This window comes from Phoxinus phoxinus, assembly GCF_949152265.1.
Source record: "Phoxinus phoxinus genome assembly, chromosome: 14".
Taxonomy (NCBI): Eukaryota; Metazoa; Chordata; class Actinopteri; order Cypriniformes; family Leuciscidae; genus Phoxinus; species Phoxinus phoxinus.
Window position 1 is genome coordinate 24,907,665 of NC_136889.1, and position 27,855 is coordinate 24,935,519.

Below are 27,855 nucleotides of genomic sequence, written 5' to 3' on the forward strand. Positions count from 1 at the left end.
GACGTGTTTGCCCTACAATAGTAGTGCATGAGTGATGGTACCATACGTGGGCAGGAGTGTGAAGGCAAGGCGTTTATGTATATACTTCTCTAAATGTGTTGTTCTCCTGAAATGACTCACTCTTCCCTGTTTTTCAAGCATATTTATTCACTCAGCGCTCAAATATTCTCTTGTAAAGCACGTAGAACTGTGGCACTTCAATGAAAGGAGGCTTTATCTGCATTAGAACATTCCAGATCTTTCCAGATCTAAAGCTCAAAAGACAACCCTCATACCTTGAGCGTTAATAGGCAAGTCAAGGCAAGTCTATACAGGGCAAGGCATTCAAAAGACATTGCAGAACACCTCTTTACAGGAAATAAGCAACGGACTTCTCCTGTTAAGGGAAAATGCTGAGAACTATATGGTGCACTCGGTTCTGTTCACTGCTGGAGTCTTCAACAAAGGGCTGGGTGTGGATACTGAGGCCAGAGCAGGTGTCTGGGTGTAGATGTCTGCTTGTGTAACTGGAGGTTGTGTCGTCTTTAATTTATGAAGCCTGCTCATGCTGGAGGGGATAGAGTTGGTTTTCAGGGGCGTATGAGGATGTTTAGCTCTTACAGGAACATACAGTGTTCTAACGAGGCACTTTTGTACCTGTTTGTACCATGCTATTAAATGATTTAGATATGCATGTAGCATTTTTAATAACATACCTCTCCTGTAACATTTAATCCAAAGATGATGAAGATAGACAAAGGAATTTAGTTCAATGTAGGTTCAAAATAAAAGTTTATTAAGAAAGTAACTTGTAAACCAAGCAATTGGTAATCCAGTCCAAGTAAACTCAACGAGACAGCATGCATAGCACAAACACTAACACAAACAATGAACAGAAAGAAATCAAGAACTTATATACACAATGATAATGAACACAAGGACTAACAGGTGTGATTGTGAAATTAATGGCAACTAATGACTTGGGGGAACAAAGGAACACAGGAAAAAGGTAAATTAGAGAAACAAACTAAAGTCCATGAAAATGAACGTTAACAAAGGCAGAATGTGACAACGTCTCAAAAATATGGAGCCAAATATGGATGACATTGCAGGCGACAAAAAATATATTGTGGCCAATAATTAATTATTTTTATCAATTCTTTTTTTTTGGAGGGGACCATGTACAATATTAAACATAAAAGGTGTTCAATTGATGCTATGTACCAGATTTAACCAATGGCAAATTTTAATCTGCAATCCATTGGAATTATTAATTTGTTCCCTCATTTTAGATACATGTTGCACTAATTTCTTCCCTTGTTTAATATTCATGGCCACAAATTAGCTCATTTGTTGCCTCGTTTTAGTTAAAGTGCCCCATTATGCTTTTTTAAATATTACCTTTCATGCAGTGTGTAATAGCTGTTTGTGAATGTAAAACGACTGCAAAGTTTCGCAGAACAAAGTGCACAAAAAAACAACAACGTCTACTTTGACCCACCCTCAAACACAGTTAGAGGCCTGGAAGAGTTTGGTTCACGTTGTTTATGAGAAGACATCTGACCAATTAGAGAAGATAGGCTCATGGAAAGGATAGATTTAGAGAGTTTGAATAAACTATTTTCAGACTCTTTGAGAAATGAGGTGATGCTGCAGGTAAACCTGTTGTAGGTGACCTCCAAAACAAAATTAGGAACCTTTAAAATAGCATAATACGGGCAATTTAAATCATGGCCAAGGCTTACAGTAACCAGATTAAAATGAGAACTAACATAAAGAAACAAATTACTACAATGTGGTCATGTTGTAACTAAAATTACTACAAAATGGCCCCGATTTACCTAAAATTAAGAACAAATTATTACAACGTTGCCACATAAAGAGGTTGTGGGAATTAATTCTTAATTTGTGGCCTTGATATCTATAAAACTCTTTACAAAAACACATACTTTTCGTCATTGATATGCCTGCTCACAATTCAAGAGTTGTGAGAGTCTATTAATGCCATTATACTCTTGTGCGTCAAATAGCCATGTGGGTCGTTTAAAACAGCATAAGTACTTTCACCCTTGAGTTCGGTAAGATTTACAGCCAGATGTTGTTGGATTCATGCAGTTTCTTAACTGCACTGTTACACTTAGATTGAAAAGCTGTACTCAGCATTACTCGGAGCCCAACTCTGGATTAAATTGTTGGCAAAAAGCAAGTCGAGGGCTTGCAGAAATGACGTAGAGGGGAGATAAGGCCAGAGCATGAAAGAGCTTAGTTCACATCCTAAACTTTATAGTTTTATGACTGGGAGATAAACGCTTGCAAAGTGCAGAGTCCAAAGGCAGGACCTTAAGGGCAGCTGATAGCTCTTTTCTTTAAGAGTTTACTGCTTCTGTGTGGCAAATGCTCCAGATTCAACAAGGCTTCACTCCCAGGTGATATAATGTCATACCATTAACAATGTCACTATAAACAAACAAAAAAAGAGAGAATGGGTGTCAACAAGACACAAAATAATGAGTCTTACTGAATGGAAAAAGGGTTGTGAATAGAAGCCAGTTGTTTAGGTAACCTGAAAAGCTGGAACATAGAGGACAGTCCTCCGCCCCGGTTACACCTCTTATGTTATGCAATACAATGATAGATTTGCATGCAAAAGCCTCTCTCCTCTCAGAAAAGTTAGAAGCTCATGTTCTCTTTTGGGTCTCAGAGACCCTAAGGCTGTGTTAGGTTGAAACTTCAAGGCTTTACCTAATCTTGATAACACACGTCAAAAAACCTCCATGAAAACATTGGGCCCTATTGTAATGATTTTAACGATTTAAGAGCATGGTCTAACGCGCACGGCGCAAGTGCACTTGCGTGTCCGAATCCACTTTTGCTTTAACGACGAAACTAGCAAAAAAACACTTGAGTCGTGCCTGGCACCACATTGAGCCGGATTTATGATAGTGCCCATCATATTACTTTTGCTTGGCGTCTTAAAGAATAAATATAAAAGATGAATAAATGCAAATATTTTAATTTGAATTAACTGAACTCAAACAGAAACAGTTACTAAAACTAAATTTTTTTATTATAAAAGTGCATGTATGATTTGTGTTACAACTGATGGGTTAATCTGTCAATAATGTCTGACTACTCTATTCAGAAGACCGATTTAAAATAATCTGGAGGTAAAATAAAATGAATCTCAAAATAAATATTTTTTTACAAGCTACAATTGTATTTATAAAGTCAGTCACAACAATGCAGAAGCCCTAAGAGTCCACAACAGAACATGAGGGTTACATTTGCTGATGCTATGCATTAACACCCAGAATTAACACACAGAATGAGGGTGTTACCTAAAGAAATAGACTGTAGAGTTTTTAAACAAAGGAACAAACAAGATTTGCAAGGCTAATAGAGGAAAATGAAAGTCAAGAGAAGGTAGTAGGTGAGGGGCTGATCTGCTGATAGGGAGAAAGACAATTGAAAGGTTTATGACAACAATTACTAGAAGAGGATGGGAAGGCCGAGCGATAAGGATGGTTGAGAGAGGAGGTGGGGTATAAAGTGAGGGAGAAAGGAAAGTGTACATGCGGCTGCTGCCCTGCTCTTGACCCCCTCTCCCTGTGTGGGCCTTCATCTGCAGTGCAGGGCTGCAAACAACTCTGATGATCTCATCCTGCAGGGCCCACCACACACACACACACACACACACACACACACACACACACACACACACACACACACACACACACACACACACACACACACGCACACACGCACACACGCACACACGCACGCACATACACACGCACACACACACTGCAGGTGTCTGCCTGGTGCCTCTTGTGATTGACTGTCTGCCCTAAAAACGGACAGAAACACACTACTGCCACCCAGGGGTGAAATATACACACTGCACTTTCACAACACTAATACATCATCACTTAATCAGTAACACATGCTACAGTGGGGACAAAAATTCTGAGACCGTGTTTTTGCACACACACACATATTTACTCATTCTTATACTAGTAATATAATTAGTAATAAAAACTAGCAATATAATTTGTATTGAATTAGGAATGAATGAACAATAGAAGTATATTCACAAGTGGCCTCAGGCTTTTAGAGCCCACTGTTGTAAAAATCATGTATCCTTATAACAGCTTATAATCAGTTTACGTCCAGAACCCTGTTAAAATGTATATTTTTGTTCATTTTATTTAAGGAAAAGTTCTAGGGTGTACAAACATACTAACCGATACAAAGTAGTTGACAATATTTGAGTGAATTTGATGAACATGCATACATTATTAAGTTGCTTTGCTTTCAACAGACACATTTTGGAAATATATATAAGACCTTTGACTTATGTGCAAGGTATTATTGACCATTATTTCACATTCTGTAAAAGAATCACATAAAAAATGTAATATTTCATCCCCAAAACAAAGGGAAACAAACAATCATTAGACATTTAAAATTATTTAATGGCATTCAAACACATTTTACCACAATTCATATTACTATAATGCATCCAGACCTCCTGCCACTGCTGTTCAGATGTTTCTCTTATTTGAATATCTTTAAACCGTAGCTTCTTTTTTTTAATGTCAGTGCCACATGAGTGCAACTAATGTGTGCCAGACTGCCAGTTGATAATTTTGGTAAGAACATTGCATATGTATTTCTTCACATTAATTATTATCTTCAACTGAGTCAATTTATGTTCAACTGAGCTTGTTGCTCACAGATCATGTTTATTCTGCATGTGCTTGGCACTCTTTCACTCTCACATGGGACTTTAAAAGTCAGCAGTCTCTTTTTAGTATAAATATTACTGTATTGGGATTTCCTTTAAACACAAATGTACTGCATCTGCACTGATGCTGGATGAACCAGACAATACAAGCGCACTGGGCCTGTGTTATCGATAGCGACGCTTCTGTCGTGGTGTGAGGTTGTCAAGCATACGTGGGCTGCAATGTGTGTTGTATTGCAGGGAGGGATCTTCAAAGTTGAACGGGGGGTTGAACTGCTCCTGCATGTACTCAGGCAGCAGGTGAGGAATGCTTGATGGAGAGAGGGAGAGAAAGAGAGAAAGTTCAGTGAATGCACTTCAAGGACACAGACTGGTTGGTTTATATGCTTAATCCTAATAATAAGAAAATACAAAAATTCTGTAGGGCTGTTAAAACGATTAATCACGATTAATTGCATACAAAATAAAAGTTTGTGTTTACATAAACATCTTAGAGATAAAACATGACAATCTGGGCCTCAGGTCAGGAAGCAGACAGCTGGCTTAACCGACCGTCTGCTAGCGGCCTCACGTCACCAAGGTCAGCTAAATCCCATCACATAGAGACTCTTTCACCTAGATATCATCATATAGAGACTGTGTCTGTTCCCCGAACTTGGAAATCCAAAATACGTTCAAACCCATCTAAGGTTAAAAATTTAATTGATCTTCAACAAATAAAAAACAGATATAATACAAATGAGCAAATGATAAAGCTTGGGCTGCTGAATATTCGATCTCTTACTTCAAAAGCGCTAATAGTTAATGATATGATTACAGATTATAACCTAGATGTGCTGTTTAACAGAAACCTGGCTAAAACCAAACGATTACATTGCTTTAAATGAGTCAACCCCACAAGATTACGGTTATAAACATGAACCTCGTCTGAAAAGCAAAGGAGGAGGTGTTGCTGTAATTTATAGTAATATTTTCAAAACCACTAAGAAATCTAGTTGTAAATAATATTTGCATGTATATACTGTATATAGATTTATATATAATTTATATTATATATAATTGATAAATATTTTATTTATAAATTACACATTTTTCTTAAATATATACATGAACGTGTGTGTATTTATATATACAAAATAATTATACACAGTACACACACATTTATTATGTAAACACAAAGTTTTATTGTGGATGCGATTAATCGCGATTAATCGTTTAACAGCCCTAAAATTCTGTATTATGAATTTTTAAGGCCAGACAAGTAATTTGTTGAGGTCAATTTGTAAAGAAAGACTACACGCCTGCGCACATATATATTCAAACGTGCATATCTATAGACTAAACACGTAATATGCATGTGCCGTCAGCGTTTTCACAGATTTGCGTAAATTTAAGTTTACGCGGAGATGATAACGTTTTTCACATTTTTTCAACACTTGCACCCTGGGAACCTATTTCAAGGTTTGCGTTCTCGAGCCACCAGGCACTGTTGTTGTGCAAATGAGCGGCCGGATCGCATTAAGGGTTTACTGTTAGAACGGTGTCGTGAAAGCGCCCCCTAAGTTAATAACTAATGATCTTTGCAACGGAAATTAATCAATCAAAACTAACTTTGGACAATAACTTTATTCTAGAGCTGCTGTAAAGCCAAACCAATCTGTTTAATTTCCTATTATCACTGTAAAGCTGCTTTGTAACAATTTATATTGTTAAAAGCACTATATAAATGAAGGTGACTTGACTTAAGATTGCTTTAAAAAATCCTCCACAATGTCATTGAATGTGTGATCAGGACACTCACTCCCCAGTGATGGTTTTCTTTCGTGAGCAGCAGCAGAAGCAGGCGAGGGCCGCCAACAGCAGTAGCAGCAGGAGGGGGATACCGATGCCCAGGACCAGGCCCAAAATTAATGCCTTCTTATCCGCCATAGTCTTATCAACAGACGGGTCTGTGCTGTTAACACTGTTCCAGTCTGAGAAGGAGGAGGGGAAAGAATGAAAAAAAAACACTCATTTTTATGAAAATCGAATCAGCAGATTGAGGGCCTGAACACTTTCTCTGGTGATGCTCTTACCAAATATGCATGACTGTGACTCCTTCTTTAGATCAGTGCCATTGCACACACACCTGTAGCCACCGTAGGTGTTTACACACTGGGATGTTTTTGAACACGGAGCCTCATTTGTCTTGCATTCATCAAGGTCTAAATAAAACAAGGAATACAAAGTCCAAAGACAAGGAGTAGAACTTAAGCAGTCATAAGCACAGAGGAATTAGAGGTTCACGTCTTATATCTAATGCAATACCACAGTTAATTCCGTCCCCAAATATGATTGGTTAAACAATGTTTCAAGAGAATTCAGTTCAACAGCACTGTGGCCTGTTTGTAATGTTTGTTGTAAATGTTCCAGAGAGACTGTTAGTCCGCAATAATGATGGAAACTGTTTCAGTAAATCTTACTGCAGGTTACATTTTTTATGCAAGAAGGTGAAATTAATATGTTTATGAGTGAGTCATTGAATCATTCACTCAAGCAATTCATTTAAAATAAATTTGCATCCAATATCGAATAATCTCTGAGTGAGTAGGTACTTATTTTCAATAAGTATTACTTTGCGACCACTGACAAAGCATGTTCTATATAGTATGAATGCTTGTAGTTCAGACGTATTATGTACATTCCCTATGCTGTCATTATCTTGTGATCTACCAGCGTCAGTTGCATTGACGTTGGCGTTGACAAATCCTCTCCCGTGGCCTCATGGGACAGTAAAGTGTCCATCATATACACACTTCAGAATCTCGCCGGAAGTATTGGTTCATCCGGGTACTTTTTGCCTTCTTTTTTATGAGTACTAGTGTAAATATAGACATACTACTCTTTGCACATACTGTTTTTCGCCTACTATATAGTAGTGAAGTATGTGATTTCGGATGCAGCCTAATTCATTCAGAAATTAAACAAGTGACTTTATAACAGAGGAATTAAAGGAGAACTCCAGCGCAAAATGAACCTTTGGTCTAATTACACATTGTTACCTAGTCAACCGTTATCTGAGATTTGTTTTCATGATTATCGAATGTAAATAGTTTTATCTCTAAAAAAAGACATCTTTGAAAAACAGACTCGATCAGTCAATCAACGAAACGCCGATCTAAATGCGCTGGACCATATGAGATTCTACACAGTTCAGCGCATTTGGATCGGCGTTTCGTTGATCGACTGATCGAGTCTGTTTTTCAAAGATGGCTTCTGCTTGTATACGTGAAGTTGACTGTATGTATAAAATATCTTCTTATTAAACTGTCTGGACACTGTCAAAGTTCTCAATGCTTCGGTTTGAAGGTAGGGACCCTCATTATGCTGCCGTGTTAGTGTGGGGCTATTTTGAGCCTTGTTAGTGGTATTAACAAGCGATTTGTATTTGTCATTACTCTATGCCCAATATACTAGCGTTATACTAGCGTTATAGGCTGAACTGTTTTTAGAGATAAAACTATTTACATTCGATAATCATGAAAACAAATCTCAGATAACGGTTGACTAGGTAACAATGTGTAATTAGACCAAAGGTTCATTTTGCGCTGGAGTTCTCCTTTAAAGTCCCCGTGAACCGGAAGTTGCAAACGACTTATCTCCAGTGTTGTGATGTATTTCCAAGTGTAAGGGAATATTGAACAGAGGGCAGGGTTTTACTTTAGCGCTCCTCCTCTCCATCTCTGCTCATAGCAGACTAACGGTTTGAGGGGAGTGGTTAAGCGTTTTCAACCCAAGCCGTCAAACTGACGTCATCAGAAAAGGAACGCCATTGCAGACCGGAAGTAACTTTTCAGATTTTGATTAAAGATTACCAATGCAAAAAAAAAAATTCTGTGTATTAACTTGCACAGATTAATTGCTCACCACATAACTAGTAATATGTGCTAACAAAGTAAATGGGGTCAATTTTGATTTCATGTCGACTTTAAATCATTTTTTGTTCAAAAACACTGATTCATTCAGCATCAAAGTCAAGAGGGAGTCATTGAATAATTCACTCAGCAGATTTGTTCAAAAACAACGGTTCGTTCATGAAAAAAAGTTATGTTCTTTATGACAGAGTCAAACAATACTGATCCATTCAGAAACAACACTACTCTCAGTTGCTCTGAGACACGCTGCAGTTGATCTTGCGCTTGCTTTTCTTCATTGCCAAAGTAAAAATAGACAAAGTACCTGGCAATATTGTGTCTAAAATATAAGCTATTCAATGTTAACTTCAATATTCACAACAAAAACTTGTATAAAATAAAAAACAATTCATGTATAAAAGCAATATCACACTCGCAATAAGGCTGAAGGTCAGGTCTGATCACACAAGCACGTTTGATTAAATATATAATGTCGTGATTGACCAATCAAGCATTCCACAGAACTGTATAATAAGTGAAAATAACATATTACATTTTCTTACCCTCCACATAGGCTGACCGGATGCCGTAGTACTGACGGACTCTGGTGAGGTAGTCCATGACATACCAGTGCGGCGTGTCGCTGGACACATTGATCCTGTACTCGCTCAGCCCGCCTGCTAAAGCTGAATCAGGAGCTATAGCACTGGCGTTGTAGAACTTGTTCTGGAAACCCAGTGACAGGATCTTCTCCAGCTGCAGAGAATTCAGAAACGTTAACACTAAAATCAGCTGAGGTTAATCTGAGCTGCAGTGTTTATGACGTGATACCATGTCCATCTGACATTTATCTGATTTCTCAGATCCACACACTGACCTGACTCAGTCCCTGTCCAGACTCCTGATTTCCCCAGTCCATGGACACATTAAAAACATTCCATCCTGGAGAAAAAAAGACATCGATGTTGGTCTCTCTCCTAAAATATGAAACCCAGGGTACGATTTGCGATTTGGGGAGGATTTCCCTGCCTCTGCTTTTGATACTTTGGTGATGTAAGTTTTCCTACCGGCTTATAATAAAACAAGCACTATCCACCGTTTTCATAGGCCTCATGATGAATTATGGGAGTAACTTTTGTTAGACTGTAAACAATCAGCAAAAGGTTCACATGAATGCAATAGTAATCATTTTCAAAAACTGGAAACAATGAGATGGTATTATTCCGTTCACCCTTCAACCATCGAACATTAAAAGGAATTTAAAAGTGCAAACGCATTAACAATTTACTACAACAGACAATGAATAACCCCAAACAAAATGTGTTTGATTCTTTCCACAGTCTGTCTGTATTATGTAACATGCGTTGCCTTAATCAAAAATGTTCTTTAACTGGAACATTGAGTGATAATATTTCAAAATGATTTCCGTCATTTTTACCTAACATTCCAGTAAACACGGCTAATAGGGATTAGAAGTGAAAAGGGGAGACAATTACATTGTAAAGCATCCGTGTGAAGACAAACCTGATAAGAGACATGAGGATTTGGGGAGAAAAACAAGAGATTGCATTTCAGTGCCTTCCAGTGAATTATTCATGGAATATATCGTAAATTAAACCAGGAGAGCAGATCAAAAACGCAGTATATGTTCTTTTTTTCATACTGTGGTCTGCGGTCTTTAAAAAAAAAGAAAATAATCAGGAGGAAAAGAATGCAGCGATTGAATAGAGCTCTTGCCATAAATAGTCTTGTTATATCATGTCACATTCAAATGTCAAGCGCTACATTATTCTCCTGACATCTGAAAATAGAACATGAAGGAAATTGTACAGCTCATTCAGTGAAACTGGTGGATACGGATTATTTGTAGGGCAACCTTATGATTTGTTTCAGTGTTTTTGAGTGGAACTTCCACAAACTGAAAGTGCGTCCCATAATCTAAAACGCAATAGGTGTGTTAGGAAAAAGGTCGATAGCTGGGATGTCCAATCCTGCTCCTGGAGGGCTACGGTCCTGCTGAGTTTGGCACCAAACACCTGAATCAAGGTCTTCAGGACCTCTAAGTATTTTAGGCAGGTGTGTTAGAGCAGGTCGCAGCTAAACTCTGCAGGACGTCGGCCTGTCAGGAGCAGGATTGGACACACTACACTAAACTCTTCCAAGTAGAATGGTAAAGAATTGGATTAATATCATGTTATAATTTAGGTTTAATATTTTTAAATGGCAGGTCAACAGTTTTACTAGCCATCGCCGTCCTCGACAGGAGACGAGATTTTCTATAGTCAGCACAACACGTCACTGCCACCACTCTTTCAAGAAGAGACCAAAACAGATTTTCATTTTATCTTAAGTTTTTTACAGCTTATAAAATGTATGCGATACTACGACTAATCCTAGATTAAAGCAGATTGAAGATAATACAATTGTGTTGGGATAGAGGGCTGAAATGTGCCTTATCTCAATACCTCTTGGGACCTGTACATTTTATAAATAAATGAATAGCTGTCAAGTTAATTGTTAAAACATATATATTAACTTTTATAGAAACTACTAAAACTACACTGTATTTCTACATTGTCTAAATTATTACATTGCAATTTCAATGATTGTAGCTCAAATATCCCCCTTCTGAATTTTTAACAAATCGCACCCTGATGAAACCTATAATGGTAATATTATATATAATATAATATAATATTAAAAGTGAATCAATATACACAGTCTTACCTGTAGGATTAGCAGATTCACCTAAAAAAAAGTAAAACAAAAGGGATTCATGTTTTGCATATTTTTTACATAGATGCTATAAAATGTAAATATAACCTATAATTAATATTTTTGAGTGTGCAAATAAAATACAAAATATTGTATTAATATTTGAAACCAAAAAATATAAAAACTAATATAATCCTAGTTTAATATAACCATAAAAATCTTGATTATATATTAAGCTCTATTGCCTAGATTTGTGCATATGCCCTCTATTAAAATACTGTATACATTGCAATAACCTCTAAAGCATTAACACATGATGTCTTTAAGGTGCTGTGTTTTGACCATTTGTCTATCATGATACGAAGCAATTGTTTAAACTGATTGGAAGACTCAAAATGTTTGTTAATTCAATCACTTACCTGGGTATGGTAAATGTAAAGTTTGAGATGTGTTGATGACTCAAGAAATTATGATTATTACGATATTACTGATTCAAACCACTTACCACAGCCATCAGTATCTGTGGTGTTCTGGTAACGGCATAAGCACCGCACTGATCCTGGCATGTTCACACATTCAAACTTAGCATTGGGACAGGCTGAGGGGTTCAGACACTCATCAATATCTGTGGGTAGGATAAAACAAACCTGAGTGCAAGTGTGTCTTAAAGAATGGATGTGAGGCTGTGCATTCATGTGGCATACCTGAGCACTCTTTTCCATTGCCAGCGTAGCCACGCTTACATTTACATGTGTAGTTGTAGCCGGTGCTGGTGCAGTCGGCCATCTCATGGCAGGGGAAGGTGTACGGAGGGAGGCAGAAGTCTGTGGGACAGAGTTAGATGAACTTTGTTTAAAAAAAAAATGTTTTAGAGCTGTTCTGTATCTTAAATCTCATTGGAAGCACTGCATTTGAAACTGTTGCAATGCAAAATAGCAATATAAAATACTAGGTAGGCCTTTTAACTGACCATTTTCAAAGCATTTGTATCCTTGTTTGTCATTGTATACAGTCGGAGGAGGGCACTGTCCACATGTGAAGAGTTCTGCTTCTTTTTGTCTGATGCATTCCACACCAGGAAAACAGGGTTTGCCTTTACACACATCTGTTCTGCTATCACAGTACTTGCCACCGAAACCCGGTGGACAAAGACATCCCACAACCTAGATGTATACAGAAAAACACATTTGTTTAGGAATAATTACATGTCTGTGTGTACAAATGACCCTGAACACCACTGTACACAACAGAATAACATAGAATTAACTTGACTCTACATGAAGCTGTAGCTAAATTCAATTGTAAAATACATATTTTTTTGCCAATTTTAAATAAATGCTTTCCTTTTTTAGCCATTCTATTCTTCAAAAATTCCTGATGTATAACCATTTCCACAACAAAGATAGTAAGCAGCACAACTGGTTTCAACACTGATCATAATAATACATGTTTCTTGAGCAGCAAATCAGCATATTAGAATGATTTCTGAAAGATCATGTGACACTGAAGAAAATTCAGCCTGGCCATCATATTAATAAATTACATTTTAAAATCCTTTAAATAGAAAACTGTATTTTTGACCATATATACTCCCAACTGGTGGTATCATCACATGAGCTAAAGTTTCTCAGCAAACAAGTACTGTATCTGTGAGCAGGGTTAAAGATGCTGTGTACCTGAAACTTTCCCAGCAGAAGGTTCTCAGCCACGCTGTTGTATTGGCAGCTTCCTCCATTCACGCAGTTACAGAGCTGCAGAACAGGGGTGATCAAGGAGCTGGATGTTTGATCACTCGCTTGAATTGTCAGATTCACTGGCTGAATACCGGATGGAGACCACACGAGGATACCATCGCCTTCAAGACACACACGCAAAAAAAGAATCATATTGTGATATACCAATGCACCAATGTGTAGAGCACAATGTATTAGAGTCAACAGAGGATAAAGCTCTAGAAAGAGATCTAACAGATGATCTCTCAGACATTAGCATAATACACTGTAGGCTAAGTTTGTAAATAGAAAGCTTTGCAGTAAATCTTACTGCTGCCGATGGTGATCCGTGGAGAGCGTGGTAAGGCCAGGGAGAAGGTGATTTGGTCTTTGTTTGGATCCTGGGCTTTGAACTGAACTCTAACTGTACTATTGACCTTGCACATGATAACAATCGGCTCTGTCACAATGGGCGGCAGGTTCCCTGTTGAAAACAAGAAGAGGGAGGATTGTTATACACAAATGTGAAGAATTTCATAAGAGTTCATCTTGAGATCTCTTTGGTAATATTGTTTGTAACATTATTAAGGCATGAAGAACTGTATTTCAAGGAAACATTTTTTAAATACTGTATGTCATTTTGGTGATCAAAGTTGAGTTTTACAGCATAAAACGATTGACTAGAGGGGGACTAAAAGCAAAGTCTCAATTTGCTCTCCATTTAATCTCATTAAATATATTTTTCATTTGTGATTTCTCTTTTCAAAGTGATAAGCATAAAATACAGCACCGTTCAAAAGTTTGAGGTTAGTATGATTTTTTTTTTTAAGAAATTGATTCTTACTAAGGATGCATTTGATTTATCAATAATGTAAAGGCATTTATAACTTTACAAAAAAATGTCAAATAAATGCTGTTCTTTTGAACTACCTATTAATCTACAAAAATATTAAGCAGCAACTGTTTTCAACATTAATAGTAATATGTTTCTTGAGCAGCAAATCAGCATATTAGAATGATTTCTGAAGGATCATGTGACACTGAAGACTGGAGTAATGATGCTGAAAATTCAGCTTTGCCATCACAGGAATAAATTACATTATATCCAAATAGAAAACAGTTTATCTTAAATTGTAATAATAGGCTATTTCTCACTATTATTGTTTTTACTGTATTTGTGATCAAAATAAATGCAGCTTTGATGAGCATTTGAGACTTGCAATAGGCTTACCAACCCCAAACTTTTGAACAGAAGTGTATGTTTTCTACTCTAGGCAAGTTTGGTTAAGTCATAAGTCATCTAACCGTAGATTTGCATTCGGTTCTGAAGTTGCTGCTGGTCTTTCAGAACATCCAGGCCGAGGTTTGTGTTTTCTGTGGCTAGGATGTCATGCACACACTGCATGCTGCCCTGGCAGGTCTGACTGTGTTTGGCCAGCACATCTGGGCTCACTGAGGACATCAGTTGCTCTGTCGTGATGGGACTGAATGGAGCAGTGGGAGGCTCTGAGAATAGAAGACTTTCTGGAGCAGGAACAGCCCCTGTGGAAAAAAAGTCAAGAAATATTAAATTAACAGTATTCATTTTCTTATCCCCTTCTTTGCCCCTGATCGCAAAGACATTTGCCAGGGATTTCATGAAATTCATAACACCCTTTCTGAAACTGTCCAGCAGCAAGTTCTGTAAGTTCCCGTTTTTCTTCAGTAGGAACTAATTTCATTCTAACAGGAATTGGAATTATTCAAATTATGATTCTAACAAGACAGTGGTACACCCTAGTTAAAAAAGGATGAATGCCAGTTCAGTACTGGTAAATACATATTAGCCGTTAATGTTTCTATCGAGTTGCAGTTTCTACAATATTTCATATTTTCTCACAAATACTGAAGCCAGCTGAAGAGTACACGCACATGACTGTCCGAAGGGAAGCAGACTCTGTTCAGAGGGGATGTTGTTATTTAGAGAAGGCACCAGACGGCCATTGGAAAGCAGGAAGTCATCTGTCCTGTTGGAGCTCCAGTGGCCCAGCAAACCCAGCGTGCGGTTGTAGAACCTCTGAGGAACCTCCACCAGAGCGGTCAGCCTCCCAGCATCGCCTCTCCACACCACCACGTACAGGCCCTCGGCATACACCACTGCGCAGCGACTCGTAGAGGTACAGCGCACTGCAAAGCCTTGCTCCTCCACATGTATCACTCCTGTCAGAACAGCAGAGGGCGCTAGGTTAAAACTAAAACAAGGACTGCATCTGAAATCACATACTTCCTTTCAATAAAGTAGGTGAAAAACAGGATGTGAAAAGAGTAGTATGTCCAAACATTCACAGTATTCATAGAACAGTAGACGATATATGACCTGCTACTTCGGGCAAGATTCTGAAGTGTGCGTAATGGACACTTTACTATCCCATGAAGCTACTGGAGAGGATTTGCGAAGGGCAGTGAGGTAATGCATCTGACATTGGTAGTGTGCATGACAATGAATGACACCATTGTGAATGTAGTATGTTCGGATTACATTCATATTACACGCATTAATGCTATGTAGAACATACTTTTTTAATGGTCACAAAGTAATTACTTATTCAAAAGAAGTATAGAGAGCATGCTATTTCGGACGTAGTCTAGATGTTCAGGCACCTTTCAATTTAGTAGTATCTGTTGTCAGGTTTTATACACAACCAGTCACACTCACACAGGTGTGTGGACACAATTGACAGAGTTTATTTTTCTCTGGACTTGAATCTAAATTATATGTTTACTGTAAGAATTTCTTTGCAAAACTAAGACTTTATGGATAAGTTGTACCTGACAGTGAAGAAAAAGCATTGAGGAAAGAACTTGGAAGAATGGAAACAAAACAAAAAAAATGCATATTATGTATGTCTATTTGTGTTATTTTATAGGCATGATGACTTATTCTAAAATATGAAAAACAGCGATAATAAAAGAAGGTTTTTCAACTTTTTTACTAGTATTGTAAATAGAAGGACAGCAGTGTTATTTCTTTGCCTGAGCATTTGAAAACCTTTAAATTCGTTCTTACCAACAGACACAGGAATGACCACATCATTGACCAAGACCTTAAGACCATTTCCAGATTCAGCACATCGCCACTCCACCTTTCAAGAAATCAATTTACAATCTCTAAATTGTGGCACATTGACTTAAGCATGCATTTTACATCTATATTTTATGTTTCAAATGTCAAACTCACCTTTCCAGCACCTTGAAAGAAGGCGGCTAATCGTACCAGAGCGGGCACAAGTTTGGGCTGCCCGTTGACCACTAGAGCAGCTGTTTGTCCCTGCAGGGTGAAGATGTTTGATCCCGTGCTGGTGGAGAGGCGAACTATGACATACTCACCCAAGGCTTTGAAGGAATACTCACTTCCGTCAAAGGTGATAAAGTGAAGACTTCCGTATACCATGCCTGGATGAAAGCAGAGAGTGGAACAGACAAGCTAATTTCTTGTCAGCTTCAAATTAATTATTTTTTACATTAAATCAATCAATCAGTAGTCATTGGGAGTGTAAAAATTAACAAATGGGTCAAAGAAAATTCAATGCATCGATTATGGAATTTATGATCATTAATACTGCATAACATAGGTATAATATTGGTTAACCATGCTCATTTGCCCTTTTACATTTAGATTAACTTTGCTGTAATCTAACAAAAAGATAACCATATAACACTTTTAATGTAATCTTTAGCAAATCTCAAATTTGCAAAAATACATTTTTCTTACTGTATAATGTTGTGATAGCTAAAGACATTTTTTAGAATTCAAAATAATTGATTTTAGCTTTTATTTAGTCTTTGATTATTTATTTATTTTGACAGCAGTATATAATTATAATATCATACAATAATCATTTACTGGCCATAACATGACAATAATTATTGGCTTATCAGTAGTAGTAACAGTCAAAATGTAATATTTTGCATCCCAAATATTGATCTATCATACTTAATGTATTGCATGTTAATTTGTTTTCCAGAATACACTTCCTGAACTACTTTCAGTTGTTCAAGTCTGTCAAACTCAGATCCCCAATCTAGTTTCAGTGTTGTGCCTTTACAATTTGAAAATAATTTTAAATTGGCCCATAATAATTCAAACTGATGTCACCAAATTGTGGTTAAATATCAGATTTCTTGATGCTTTACATAATTTTGTAAGGATCCCTAATCAAATCAAGTACACCGCTGGCAGTCGTGCATAAGGGAGCTAGCGAGGCCTAAAGCCCTTACCAATGCCTGGTGCTGCCCTGTTCCCAGGTATACTGCTGTCAGAGCTGTTCCAGCTATACCCTTGGCACCGATCTAGTGGTCTCTTTGCCAAGAAAATATTACACAGAGGGGATTGAACACAGCACCACTGGAAGGGTAATAGATCCTTGTCTAGAAACAATGACAGCATGAAACAAATCAAATCACTAGAAAGAAATCAGGTAAGACCCTCATTTTACAATGCCTTCATAAAAGAAAAATATAAATGAATTTGGCTTTACCTATATGTTGTTGTGTCTTGTCCTCAGTAAAGAATCGTTCACTGTATCCAGCCAGCAGGGGGCCCTCTGGATCATACACACATCTCTTTCCTGCCTTTTGTTTGTTAAAGAGGATGGACTGAAAGACACGGCTCCTGCTGCCACCCCACCTAAGAGCTCTCAGATCCCTCACGTGTGCCATCTGTTCTGATGGTAGAGTCTCAGGGCCAAAGGCCAAATCCTCCTGTGCCTGAACACGGGTGCAGGGACATGATGCCAGTCCTAATGCCCATTCTTTAGGATCTGGCTCGTTGAAGCCCCATATCTGGCATTGCCTCTGAGGATCTGAACTTATTTCATTAGATCCTGCCAGGTCATACACCAGCTGCCCCAGTTTGCCCGTGTTACCAGTGACGGTCTGGGGACGATAGCGCCCTCCTGGGCCAAACAGGTTGTTGGGTTGCTTTGGAATCTCATTATGGAAGTTATTCTTGCCATCAGTATAGCCAATAAGAGCGTTATGATCGGTCCTCTGTCCTGGACCCCAGTTCATGTCACTGTAGCGGAGCAGAGCAAATGAACGTAGTCCATCTGTGGTCAGAATGCTCTGGAAGGTGTTGGTCTGCGAATGACATTAGGATGATTATTACTAAGATGAGTTTTTAAGAGCCGTTTACATAGGATCTGCTCTTGCACTGTTTTTTCAGTTTCGGTTTAAAGTATGTCAAATTTAGAAAATGTGTCTCAAGACCCCAATGGTCTGTTCCATTCTGTACGCGACCTGTGTGAATGTCCTCTTAGGTATTAAGGTGCGTTTTGGTCAATCGGATCACAAGTGGATGATGCTAAATACAGGTGTAAACGGAGTCTAAAATGTTAAGAGCTTGTCCACTTTCGATCACTGTCACAGGTAGTCGAAAACGCATTAGACCGGATTGCTTTCTTGGTGTAAATGTTCATGTGGTCAGATGTGTTCAAACAGCCGCAAAAGTCCGCCTACTCTCCCCCTACTGACTCAATGCGTACATAATGGTGAGTAGCGTGCAAGCCAGATGGGATTGAGACTTTGTCGGGTGAAGACCCAAATTTGAAAAACGTACCTGCCCATAGACCCTCACTCAAAGAAACAAAAGTGGTGAAAGTGGACAAAATTAACAGATTAAAGCAAACAGCTAAGTGTCTCCCTCTTCTACTTGTGATCTGATTGACCAAAACGCATCTTAATACCAGGTGTAAACAGAGCCTTAGTCGTTGCAAAAACTCTTGATTTGGCTAACAATATAAACTAGGGCAGAGAGTGGGGGTTAGGGTGGAGACAGCAACACTACACCAAGCCCATCTTTTTACTACCCATATCAGGAACTAGTGAGACTGAGACTGAGACAGGATGTGACATTCATTTTCTGTAAAATGAGACTATAACCCACAAGTTTTTCTCAATTGTCTGAAAGAACTTTGCATGTTTAGGTTCTGTACTATGCCTTTCTATTTCCTCATTTGCCTTACGATGTCATTTTAACTTCATATGTGGTTGGTTGCCAGAATGTTGCTAAGTGTGGTTTCCTGGGTGTTCTGGCTCCTATAGTGTTTGCTTTTTGGCCCAAGTCAAAAGAGTCTGCTTCCAAGTCTCTATGATATTCTACAGTCTAGATATGATGTAACTTTAAATCCATTTTAAGTTTAAGTTTATGGAATTTTTCACCAATTTTATTATCTTCCAGGCAAAACTAATACAACCGATTACCGATACTTAGAAAAATAATAATCACCTCAGACAGGTTGAGCTTTTGATAGGACACAGGCAAAACGTGATCCCATGTGATTTTCACTATCCAGGATGGAGTAAAGGGGGGGTTGCCCCTTTGAGTCTCAAATCTGCTAACATCTTGTGCTGTTCGGTTGAATACTGCCTCAGCGTAGATGTCAGATATACTGAGCAGACTGTATTCCTGTTGGACAGAAAAGGAGAATGTTCAAGATTTCCTTCATGGTACCCTGCTGAAAAATCCAGCATTGCTAGTCAACAGCATAAGCATCGTTGGGGAGTAACTAGTTACATGTAATGGAGTTACATAATTTAATTACAAAATAAATGTAACTGTAATCTGTTACAGAGAAAAATAATTTATTTTAAAAATAAAGTCTATAGTTAAATATGAAAATGTTAACGATTACAAAGGGGATTATATCTGAATATTTTCTGTAAAAAGCTATCTATTTTTGATGTGCACGATGCCCCTGTCATTTAAAGGCTGTTTGGTTAAGTCATGCTATTCTGATGCTTTTGGTTGGTTCTCTTGTTTGAATATGCACCACGTTAATCCACATTGCTGCTGAAAGCTTTAGGCTACAACCTGTATGAGAGGTGCCACCATGGCGAGTGATAAAAATGCATTCCATTGCTGGAAATTTTAAAATAATTTCATCCAGATATCTGTATTTAACCTCAGAAAGATCTCAAATTAAAGAGGTGCTCAAGTCTGATTTTGTGGTTAATTGAAGAGATGAAGGATTTTGAAAGTCTGACAATAATCAGTGTTAAGTACTACTGTACGGTTAACCCTGCCTGATTTAAATGTTTGAAAATAATTAACAGTTTAAAACATTGGTAAGAAATTTAAATAAGTAGCCTACCGGTAATCAAAAAGTAATCAAATGTAATCAGTTACATTACTTTAATAAAGTAATTGAAATAGTTACACTACTTATTACATTTTAAATAGAGTTACTTGTAATCTGTAACCTATTACATTTCCAAAGTAACCTTCCCAACACTGAGCACAAGGTATGTTTTGTATGCTGGGACCAGCATAGGATGCTGGTTCCTGGTCCCCAGCATTGGAAGCGGGCCACCAGCTAGACCAGAACTATACCAGCTTTAAGCAGCGTAAACCAGCCTGGACCAAAATGGATTTCATGTTTATTCAGTTTATGCTGAATTTTTCAACATTGCCGCAAAAAGATGTGGTTGTACTTCTACAAAATAGGGAAATGTTCACTTAAGTAAAACTTAAATATTTTTTATGTTAATCTCAATTTAACGTGCATAGAAAACAATATGCACACCATTTGCATAGTGAGTCTACTGAAAAGTCTAAACACAGTGGCTCTTTTCACCTTTTAACCTGTGTTTAGGGTGAGACATATCTATACAAGCACTGGCAGACAGGTGAAATGTTTGTGAAACCTGTTTGAAAAAGTAATTATTTTACTGAAGAAGCACCTTTAAAACCAGGTCATTCAACTGAATTTCAATACATTTAATACATTTTTAATTAAAAAATATTAAAAAAAAAAGATAATAGAAGAATAGTAGACCACTAAATTTTGCATTATTAATTGCAATGCTAACCTGGTATAGCAGTCTTCCATCTCCGAGGGTAAGGTCAGCATCATCCCAAAACACTGCCAACATGGGAATACCCTCATTACCATGGAAACCCCCTGGGATTGGAGCAGGGATCAACAGTTTCTCATTCTCACTGACCGATTGGAACTGCACCAAGCCGTTATCTGAAAACTGAAAAGGTTCATATATCAAGACTCTATTAACTTTTAAAATGTGAACAGAGGTAAGGCTAACTGTAAGTAGCCAAAATGTTTCCTGAGATATTTAATGTTTATTAGTTTAGAAATTTCAGATGAGCCTGCTCACCATTAAATTGCTATTAAAATGTGAACAGTTAAATGTGCATGCTTACAAACAGCCGCTCATATAGTTTGCCCATGAATGGAAAGCCTGCAGGAGGAGTGATGTATGGAGAATTTCCATCTGCCACTGTAATTGGTAACTCAGCATCACCTACTTCCTCTCCAAATGGATACAGGTAACTTTCTGTAAAAATATATACAAAATGCACCCAAAGGGGACAAGGTTGGTTAGCATGAGCAGTTAGCCACTATTGGTAGATGTCATAAAAGCACCTTCTGGTCACCAAATAATAATAATAATATGTGCATTTAGGTTGACCAGAGCAAAACATAAAAATGTGGAGTTCTATGTCGGCAAAATTTGTTTGAAAAGTTTTTTTGAAGCTTATGTTTATTAACTCTGGTTGGATGGTCATGTGATATCAAAATGGCAGTCGCCGACTCGCCATAAGAGAGTAACTCCCAACATAAAGGAGCAACATTAAGAGGGAGTCCTGATATAACACTCATTTACATGAGTCTTCATGTAAAGTGAGTGAATTTAGTGCATCAACAGTATTATTTTCAGTATTTCTTAAATTACTAAATTATTCCTGTGATCTGTGAATACTACATGTTAAAAACACAAAGAGAGAGAGCAAAATATAGATGTATAATTTTACATAGATTATTTTTCATGATTGTAATAAAGTACCCCACCCATGTTTGGTAGCTGTGGGCAGTCAGTATCTCCAGTAGAGCAGGCACAGCTGTAAGATCCTAATAAATTGGTGCATGTTCTGTTGCTATAACATACGTCAGGTGAAAGACATTCATTCCGGTCTATGCATCCACCCAATCCTTGCCCATTTCTGACTGAGGCATCCCATCCATTGCCACACTTGCACTGAAACCCACCTACAGAGTTGTAGCATGTGGCAGCAGGATGGCATCCATCCCTACTAGACTGACATTCATCTAGATCCACACAAAAAGACCCTAATGCAATAAGACCTGGTACACATACACATACATAAGACCCAGGGGTATTGATGCATTGACTTGACTTGTGGCAACGTAAGGACGACGTGGAACACTCATCAATGTCTTTACAGTATGTCCCATTCCCAGCATAACCTAAGCGACACTGGCATGTGAAAGACCCCACTGTATTCCAGCATCTTGCCAAGGGGTGGCAGGTAGTGTTATTTGCACATTCATTGTTGTCTATGCAGGTACCATTTTCCTCATGATGTCCCAGTGGACAGGAGCATCGATATGTTCCAGGTTTATTGATGCACACCTGATCGGGCCGACAAGTTCTGTTTGAAAGGCATTCATTGATATCTGTACACTTTGGGCCTCGGGCCTCAAAGCCAGATGTGCATGGACACTGGAAAGACCCTGGTGAGTTCACACATACAGCGTTGGCAGTGCAGGGACTTTCATCTGCCTGACATTCATCAATGTCTTGACACTCTGTTCTGTTTAGAAGGAACCCCAATTTGCAGTTACATTTGTAAGACCCAGGGATGTTGACACATGTAGAGTGAGGTTGACATATGGATTCATTATTTGAACCTGAACACTCATCTATGTCAAGACACTTAGTGTCATTGCTCCAGAATCCCATGTCACAAAGACAGTGGAATGAGCCAATTGTGTTAATACAAGTCCCATGAGTGCAGAGTGGCCCAAATTCTGGGTGTGAACACTCATCTATGTCCTCACACTGGGTACTACTGGTACCATTAGAGGAGAATCCATCATCACAAAGGCACAGAAACGAACCTTCAGTATTGACACAGATACTGTTGTCTGAACATGCAGAATTGTTCAGGCATTCATTGACATCCTCACAGACTGTCTGATTACCTGTATACCCATCCCAGCATTCACAAAAATAACTTCCCACTGTGTTTTGGCAGTTGGAAGCATTTGGGCACTGTGCTCTCCCTGTGGCACATTCATCAACATCCAAACAGATAGAGTCGTTAAGGTAGAGGAAGCCATTGTTACATGAACAATTATACCCTCCCTCTTTATTGTAGCATGTGCTGTTGTCTGGGCAAATAAAGTTTCCTACACTGCACTCATTTAAGTCTTCACAGTGAGTCCCATTGTACTGGTAACCTTTCCAGCAGTCACAATGAAAGGACCCCTCTGTGTTGAAACAGTTGGACAACTTTGGGCAAGCTCCTGTTTGTGAACATTCATCAATATCCCGGCAATCTCTACCATTTCCAAGGAACCCTTTAATGCAGGAGCAATAGTTTGACCCACGGATGTGTTTGCACTCAGCATGGGTGCTGCACGCATTCGTTACATTCATACAGTCCTTTTCATTCACGCAGGTACCCAGATCATAGACCAGACCAACGGTGCATGTGCAGGTATATGTTCCAGGAAAGTTTTGGCAGGTCATGTTGTTCCTGCAGATTGAAGGTAGCAAGCACTCATCCATATCCTCACAAGTAAACCCATCTCCCCGATATCCATCCATGCACTTGCAAATGTAGGAGCCCTCAGTGTTGTTGCACATGGCGAGAAGGCTGCAGTTATGAGGCAAAGTTGTGTTTTCATTACACTCGTTCACATCTTGGCAATCAAACCCAGACCCGGTCATGCCAAAGGGACAGGTACACTTGTAGGAACCAGGGGAGTTAGTGCATCTGGCAGCTGGATGGCATCCTCCATGTTGGGATTGGCACTCATTAATGTCTATAAGTCATCCAAAATGGGACAGGGTCAGGACAAAAATCCCTAAAAGACTGAGAAGAGAGTCCTCAAGCAAGCAAAGAAATGCACAAATAAATTTTGAAAAGGGAGAGAGACTTACCAGAGCAGTTTTTTCCATCCCCAGTGAAGCCACTGCGACAGAAGCACAGGTGACTCCCAATGGTGTTGACACACTGTGCAAACTTGCTGCAGCTATTGACTCCAGATTCACATTCATCCACATCTGTAAGGTAGGAACAAGAATAACATGAAAAGAGAAGATTGAAGACTTACATTTAGGCATCTGGTAGACATTCAAGGTAAATATTGTATTAGTTTGTACATTTCCAGGATAACTGAATCCTTGTTAAAATAAAAATTATTTTTAAAATTACATGTGAATTGCACATACCTATGCATTCTGTTCCATTAAGAGTGTAACCCACTTTGCACATGCAGTCAAATGATCCTGGTTTATTGACACACTGTGTCTCTTTCTTTGGGCACACATTTTCTTTACATTCATCAATGTCTGAGCAAATGAGTCCATCCCCTTTGAATCCCACATCACAAACACACTGATACCCTGAAGGTGAAGGATGACAAAGTCCGTGTGGATGGCAGGCAGGATTGCATTCACGACTAGGGAGGACACAGCTGTTGTTGTATGCTACTGTGCCATTCAGACAAGAACAGATATATGCTCCTGGGGAATTCACACATACAGAGATACCTGGGCAAGTATAGTTGGAAAGGACACATTCATTTACGTCTGTACAGGTGAAACCATCTCCCGTAAAGCCCCGGTGGCATGTACACAAAAATTCTCCAGGATAATTGTAGCAATTGGCATGTAGATGGCACATATCCTTGATTGCACATTCATTTATATCCTCACATGTTACACCATTTCCTGAGAAGCCATGTTTGCAGGTACATGAGAAGGAGCCTGCTAAATTCAAGCATGTGGCATTCTGGTGACAAGATTTCAGATTTTCACATTCATCAATATCAGAGCAGTCTGAATCATCACTGATCCGACTGAAGCCTGCTTTACACTGGCATGCATATGACCCTTCCATGTTTGAGCACTGTTCATTGGTGCCGCAAGCCTTTTCAGGTAGCTGGCATTCATCTATATCCTGGCAGGTTGTACGATTGACTAGCTGAAAGCCAGAGGGGCAAATGCAAGAAAAAGACCCCTCACTGTTGACACATGTTGCTCTGTTTCCACAGCCACCATTATCAACAAGGCACTCGTTCACATCTATGCATTGCAACACACCATCCCCTGTATATCCCACCATACAGCTGCAGTTGAATTTTCCCGGTACATTAATACAGAGTGCATTAACATGGCACCGCTTTTCTATGGCACACTCATCCACATCATTGCATACTAATCCATCACCTTCGAAACCAGCTAGACATGAGCAGTTGAATGAACCAGGTAAGTTTTCACAAGAGGCGTAACGACTGCAATGCTTTATGGCACATTCATCCACATCCAGACACTGGTTTCGACTAAAGTTGTAGCCTTGACCACAGTCACAGAAGAATGAACCTGCTGTGTTGACACATGCAGCATTGTCTGGGCAAATGTTACTGGTGATACATTCGTTAATGTCAGTACACTTTGTACCCATGCCCACGAAGCCAAAGCGGCAGGAACATTCGTAGCTTCCTAGCAAATTGGTACATATTGCGTTGGGGTCACAGTTGTTCTTTCTATCACACTCATTAATGTCCACGCACGCCAAGCCATTTCCTGCAAATCCTTCAGGACAGGTACAACGAAAAGATCCTGGCGAGTTTGTACAATCAGCAAATGAGCTGCAGATGTTGATTTCACATTCATTGATGTCCTCACATGTCTGTCCATTGCTTTGGTAGCCACTGTTGCAAAGGCAGGTGTAGGTTCCTGGGAGGTTCTTGCAACCTTTGTACCCATAGAAGGCAGAGCATACACTAGGAGTCTCTGAACACTCATCAATGTCTAGGCAGAGATAATTTCCATTGCCTTTGTAGCCAGTATTGCATGTGCACACGTAGGATCCAGGGTTGTTTGTGCAAGTGGCATTCCAGTGGCAGATTCCTGGTCTTGCGCACTCATTATCATCAGTGCACTGAAATCCATTTCCACTGAAACCAGACTTACAACTGCAGTCCCTTCCTCCATCTCTGTTGGTGCAAAGCGCATTGACATGGCAGTCACCATTATTAGTTTGACATTCATTAATATCTTGGCATTGGAAACCATCACCAAAATAACCATTTTGACACGAACAGGCGTAACTGCCCAGAGTGTTACTGCAGATTGCTTTTCCATGGCAGCTGTGTAGACCAGTAGTACATTCATCAATGTCCAGACATTGCACTCCATTGCCCCGGTACCCAATTTGGCACATGCAGACATACTTCTCATCACGTGTTTTGTAGCAATCTGCATTGGTGTGGCATATGGTGCCTGCAGCTGCACAGTCACTGAGATCTGCAACTGTGTAGACAAAATTGATAGGAGATCGGTTAGTCTGGCAATAAGTTACTCTATTCTGTGCTGTGAGTTGATTGTTACTCACCTGCAGTTGTGTACCTGAACACAGTACACAGGCACAGAAGGTCCAGCAGCAGATTCCTGCAAAAGAAGGTCAACAAATATGAAGATACAATGAACACAGATGCATTCCCCAGCCAAGGAGTTTTAGCAGCCCCAGTGACTCAACTCACTGCTAAGTTAATAATTCCATGAGCTTTTGTGACCGTGCAGTCTACATTATGTGTCATTGTTTCGCTCTTATTTGATCCAAAAACTGTCCTCAGAAAACACAAAAGATACATTTTGAATTTCAATTGTGTCCATGATTATTGATTAATCTAGCACCTCAGCTCAGTGTAAAGATACACACAAAATGAAACTCAAAAACCACTAATTATTTTGTAAAATATATACATATATATATTTATCCCTTACAGCTTCTTGGTGTGAGTAATTAGGTGAATTCCTACCGGTTACTTATACATGTGTGAATATCTTTACATCTATAGAGTTACATCTATTGAGTCAAACAAGTGTATCCATAACAAAAACAGAGGTAATGTGGTTACTTTGTCCTAAGCCTAATTTCATGAGACCAAAAAGGGATGGATATGCTCAAAGGACCTAATTATTCCAAATCAAAAGAACTTTATTAGACTCAAAGTCATCTTACTGTTTCAGACGCAATAATTAATTCCACTATTTTGTCATCTCTGATAACCAGTCAACATCTCAGCTTTTTCTTTAAGTAAATTTCAGATTATAATATTTCTGAATATAGCATAGTTCCCTAAAATTGTGTTGTTAATTTATTGCCTTGATCATTTATGGAGAGTTTATAATGGCTATATTTAATAATGGCTGGTGGTGAGATAAATCATTTCTCATGTTTGGTAACTGAAGTCAACATGAATGGTGCCCTGAATAAGAAAAAGTATGATGATAATCCTTGATCTCTGACTATATTACATATCTGACTTCACTGTGTGTCAGATTCAGCCATTGTCTGGTTGATGGTATCTCTAGAAATCTGTGTTGTGTGTCAGAATCAAATTACGTCAAGACGTGTCTCATATCATACAAAGAATTTACTGGAAAGAACATTCTTTTCAACATCACATCAATGCTGAACATAACAGCCCAAAAGGCACATTTACCGCTACAGATTGGAATTATGTTTCAACTAAAATTAACCATTAAAACAATTTTGAGACCATTTGTTATGTAACAGAATTTTTGTTTTAAATCTTCCTAGACTGTCCGTATCAATATATAAAATTAATTTTGATCAGCATTCAGAACATTCATATTGAGAAATAGTTGATGTGTATCAGAATGTAAATCTAGAACTCACATGACAGTATCATTAGGTTAAATTGCCAATTCCATATTTGGAAATAAATCATGAGTGATAACTGATAACACATAT

General features: G+C 38.6%; 1 protein-coding gene across 2 annotated transcripts; it reads right to left on the reverse strand.

Annotated features, from left to right (window-relative positions):
* Positions 1 to 4,209: 4,209 nt before the first annotated feature.
* Positions 4,210 to 24,754, reverse strand: LOC307009960 (mucin-4). Of its 2 annotated transcripts, XM_079634227.1 has the most exons (22): positions 24,303 to 24,754; positions 24,012 to 24,134; positions 21,244 to 21,377; positions 20,895 to 21,062; positions 19,312 to 19,491; positions 17,564 to 18,164; positions 17,304 to 17,453; positions 16,264 to 16,478; positions 16,093 to 16,168; positions 14,958 to 15,245; positions 14,352 to 14,588; positions 13,378 to 13,530; positions 13,011 to 13,189; positions 12,305 to 12,497; positions 12,039 to 12,158; positions 11,840 to 11,959; positions 11,347 to 11,367; positions 9,497 to 9,561; positions 9,183 to 9,375; positions 6,802 to 6,930; positions 6,528 to 6,699; positions 4,210 to 5,036 (listed from the first exon to the last, which is right to left on the reverse strand). In XM_079634227.1, exons 1-22 carry the CDS (start codon positions 24,343 to 24,345, stop codon positions 4,892 to 4,894), a joined length of 3,705 nt encoding a protein of 1,234 aa, XP_079490353.1. In that variant the 5' UTR covers positions 24,346 to 24,754; the 3' UTR covers positions 4,210 to 4,891. The 2 variants fall into 2 exon arrangements, with proteins under 2 accessions (XP_079490353.1, XP_079490354.1); XM_079634228.1 differs by lacking the exons at positions 24,012 to 24,134; positions 24,303 to 24,754 and adding an exon at positions 21,893 to 22,008.
* Between the last annotated feature and the right edge of the window lie 3,101 nt (positions 24,755 to 27,855).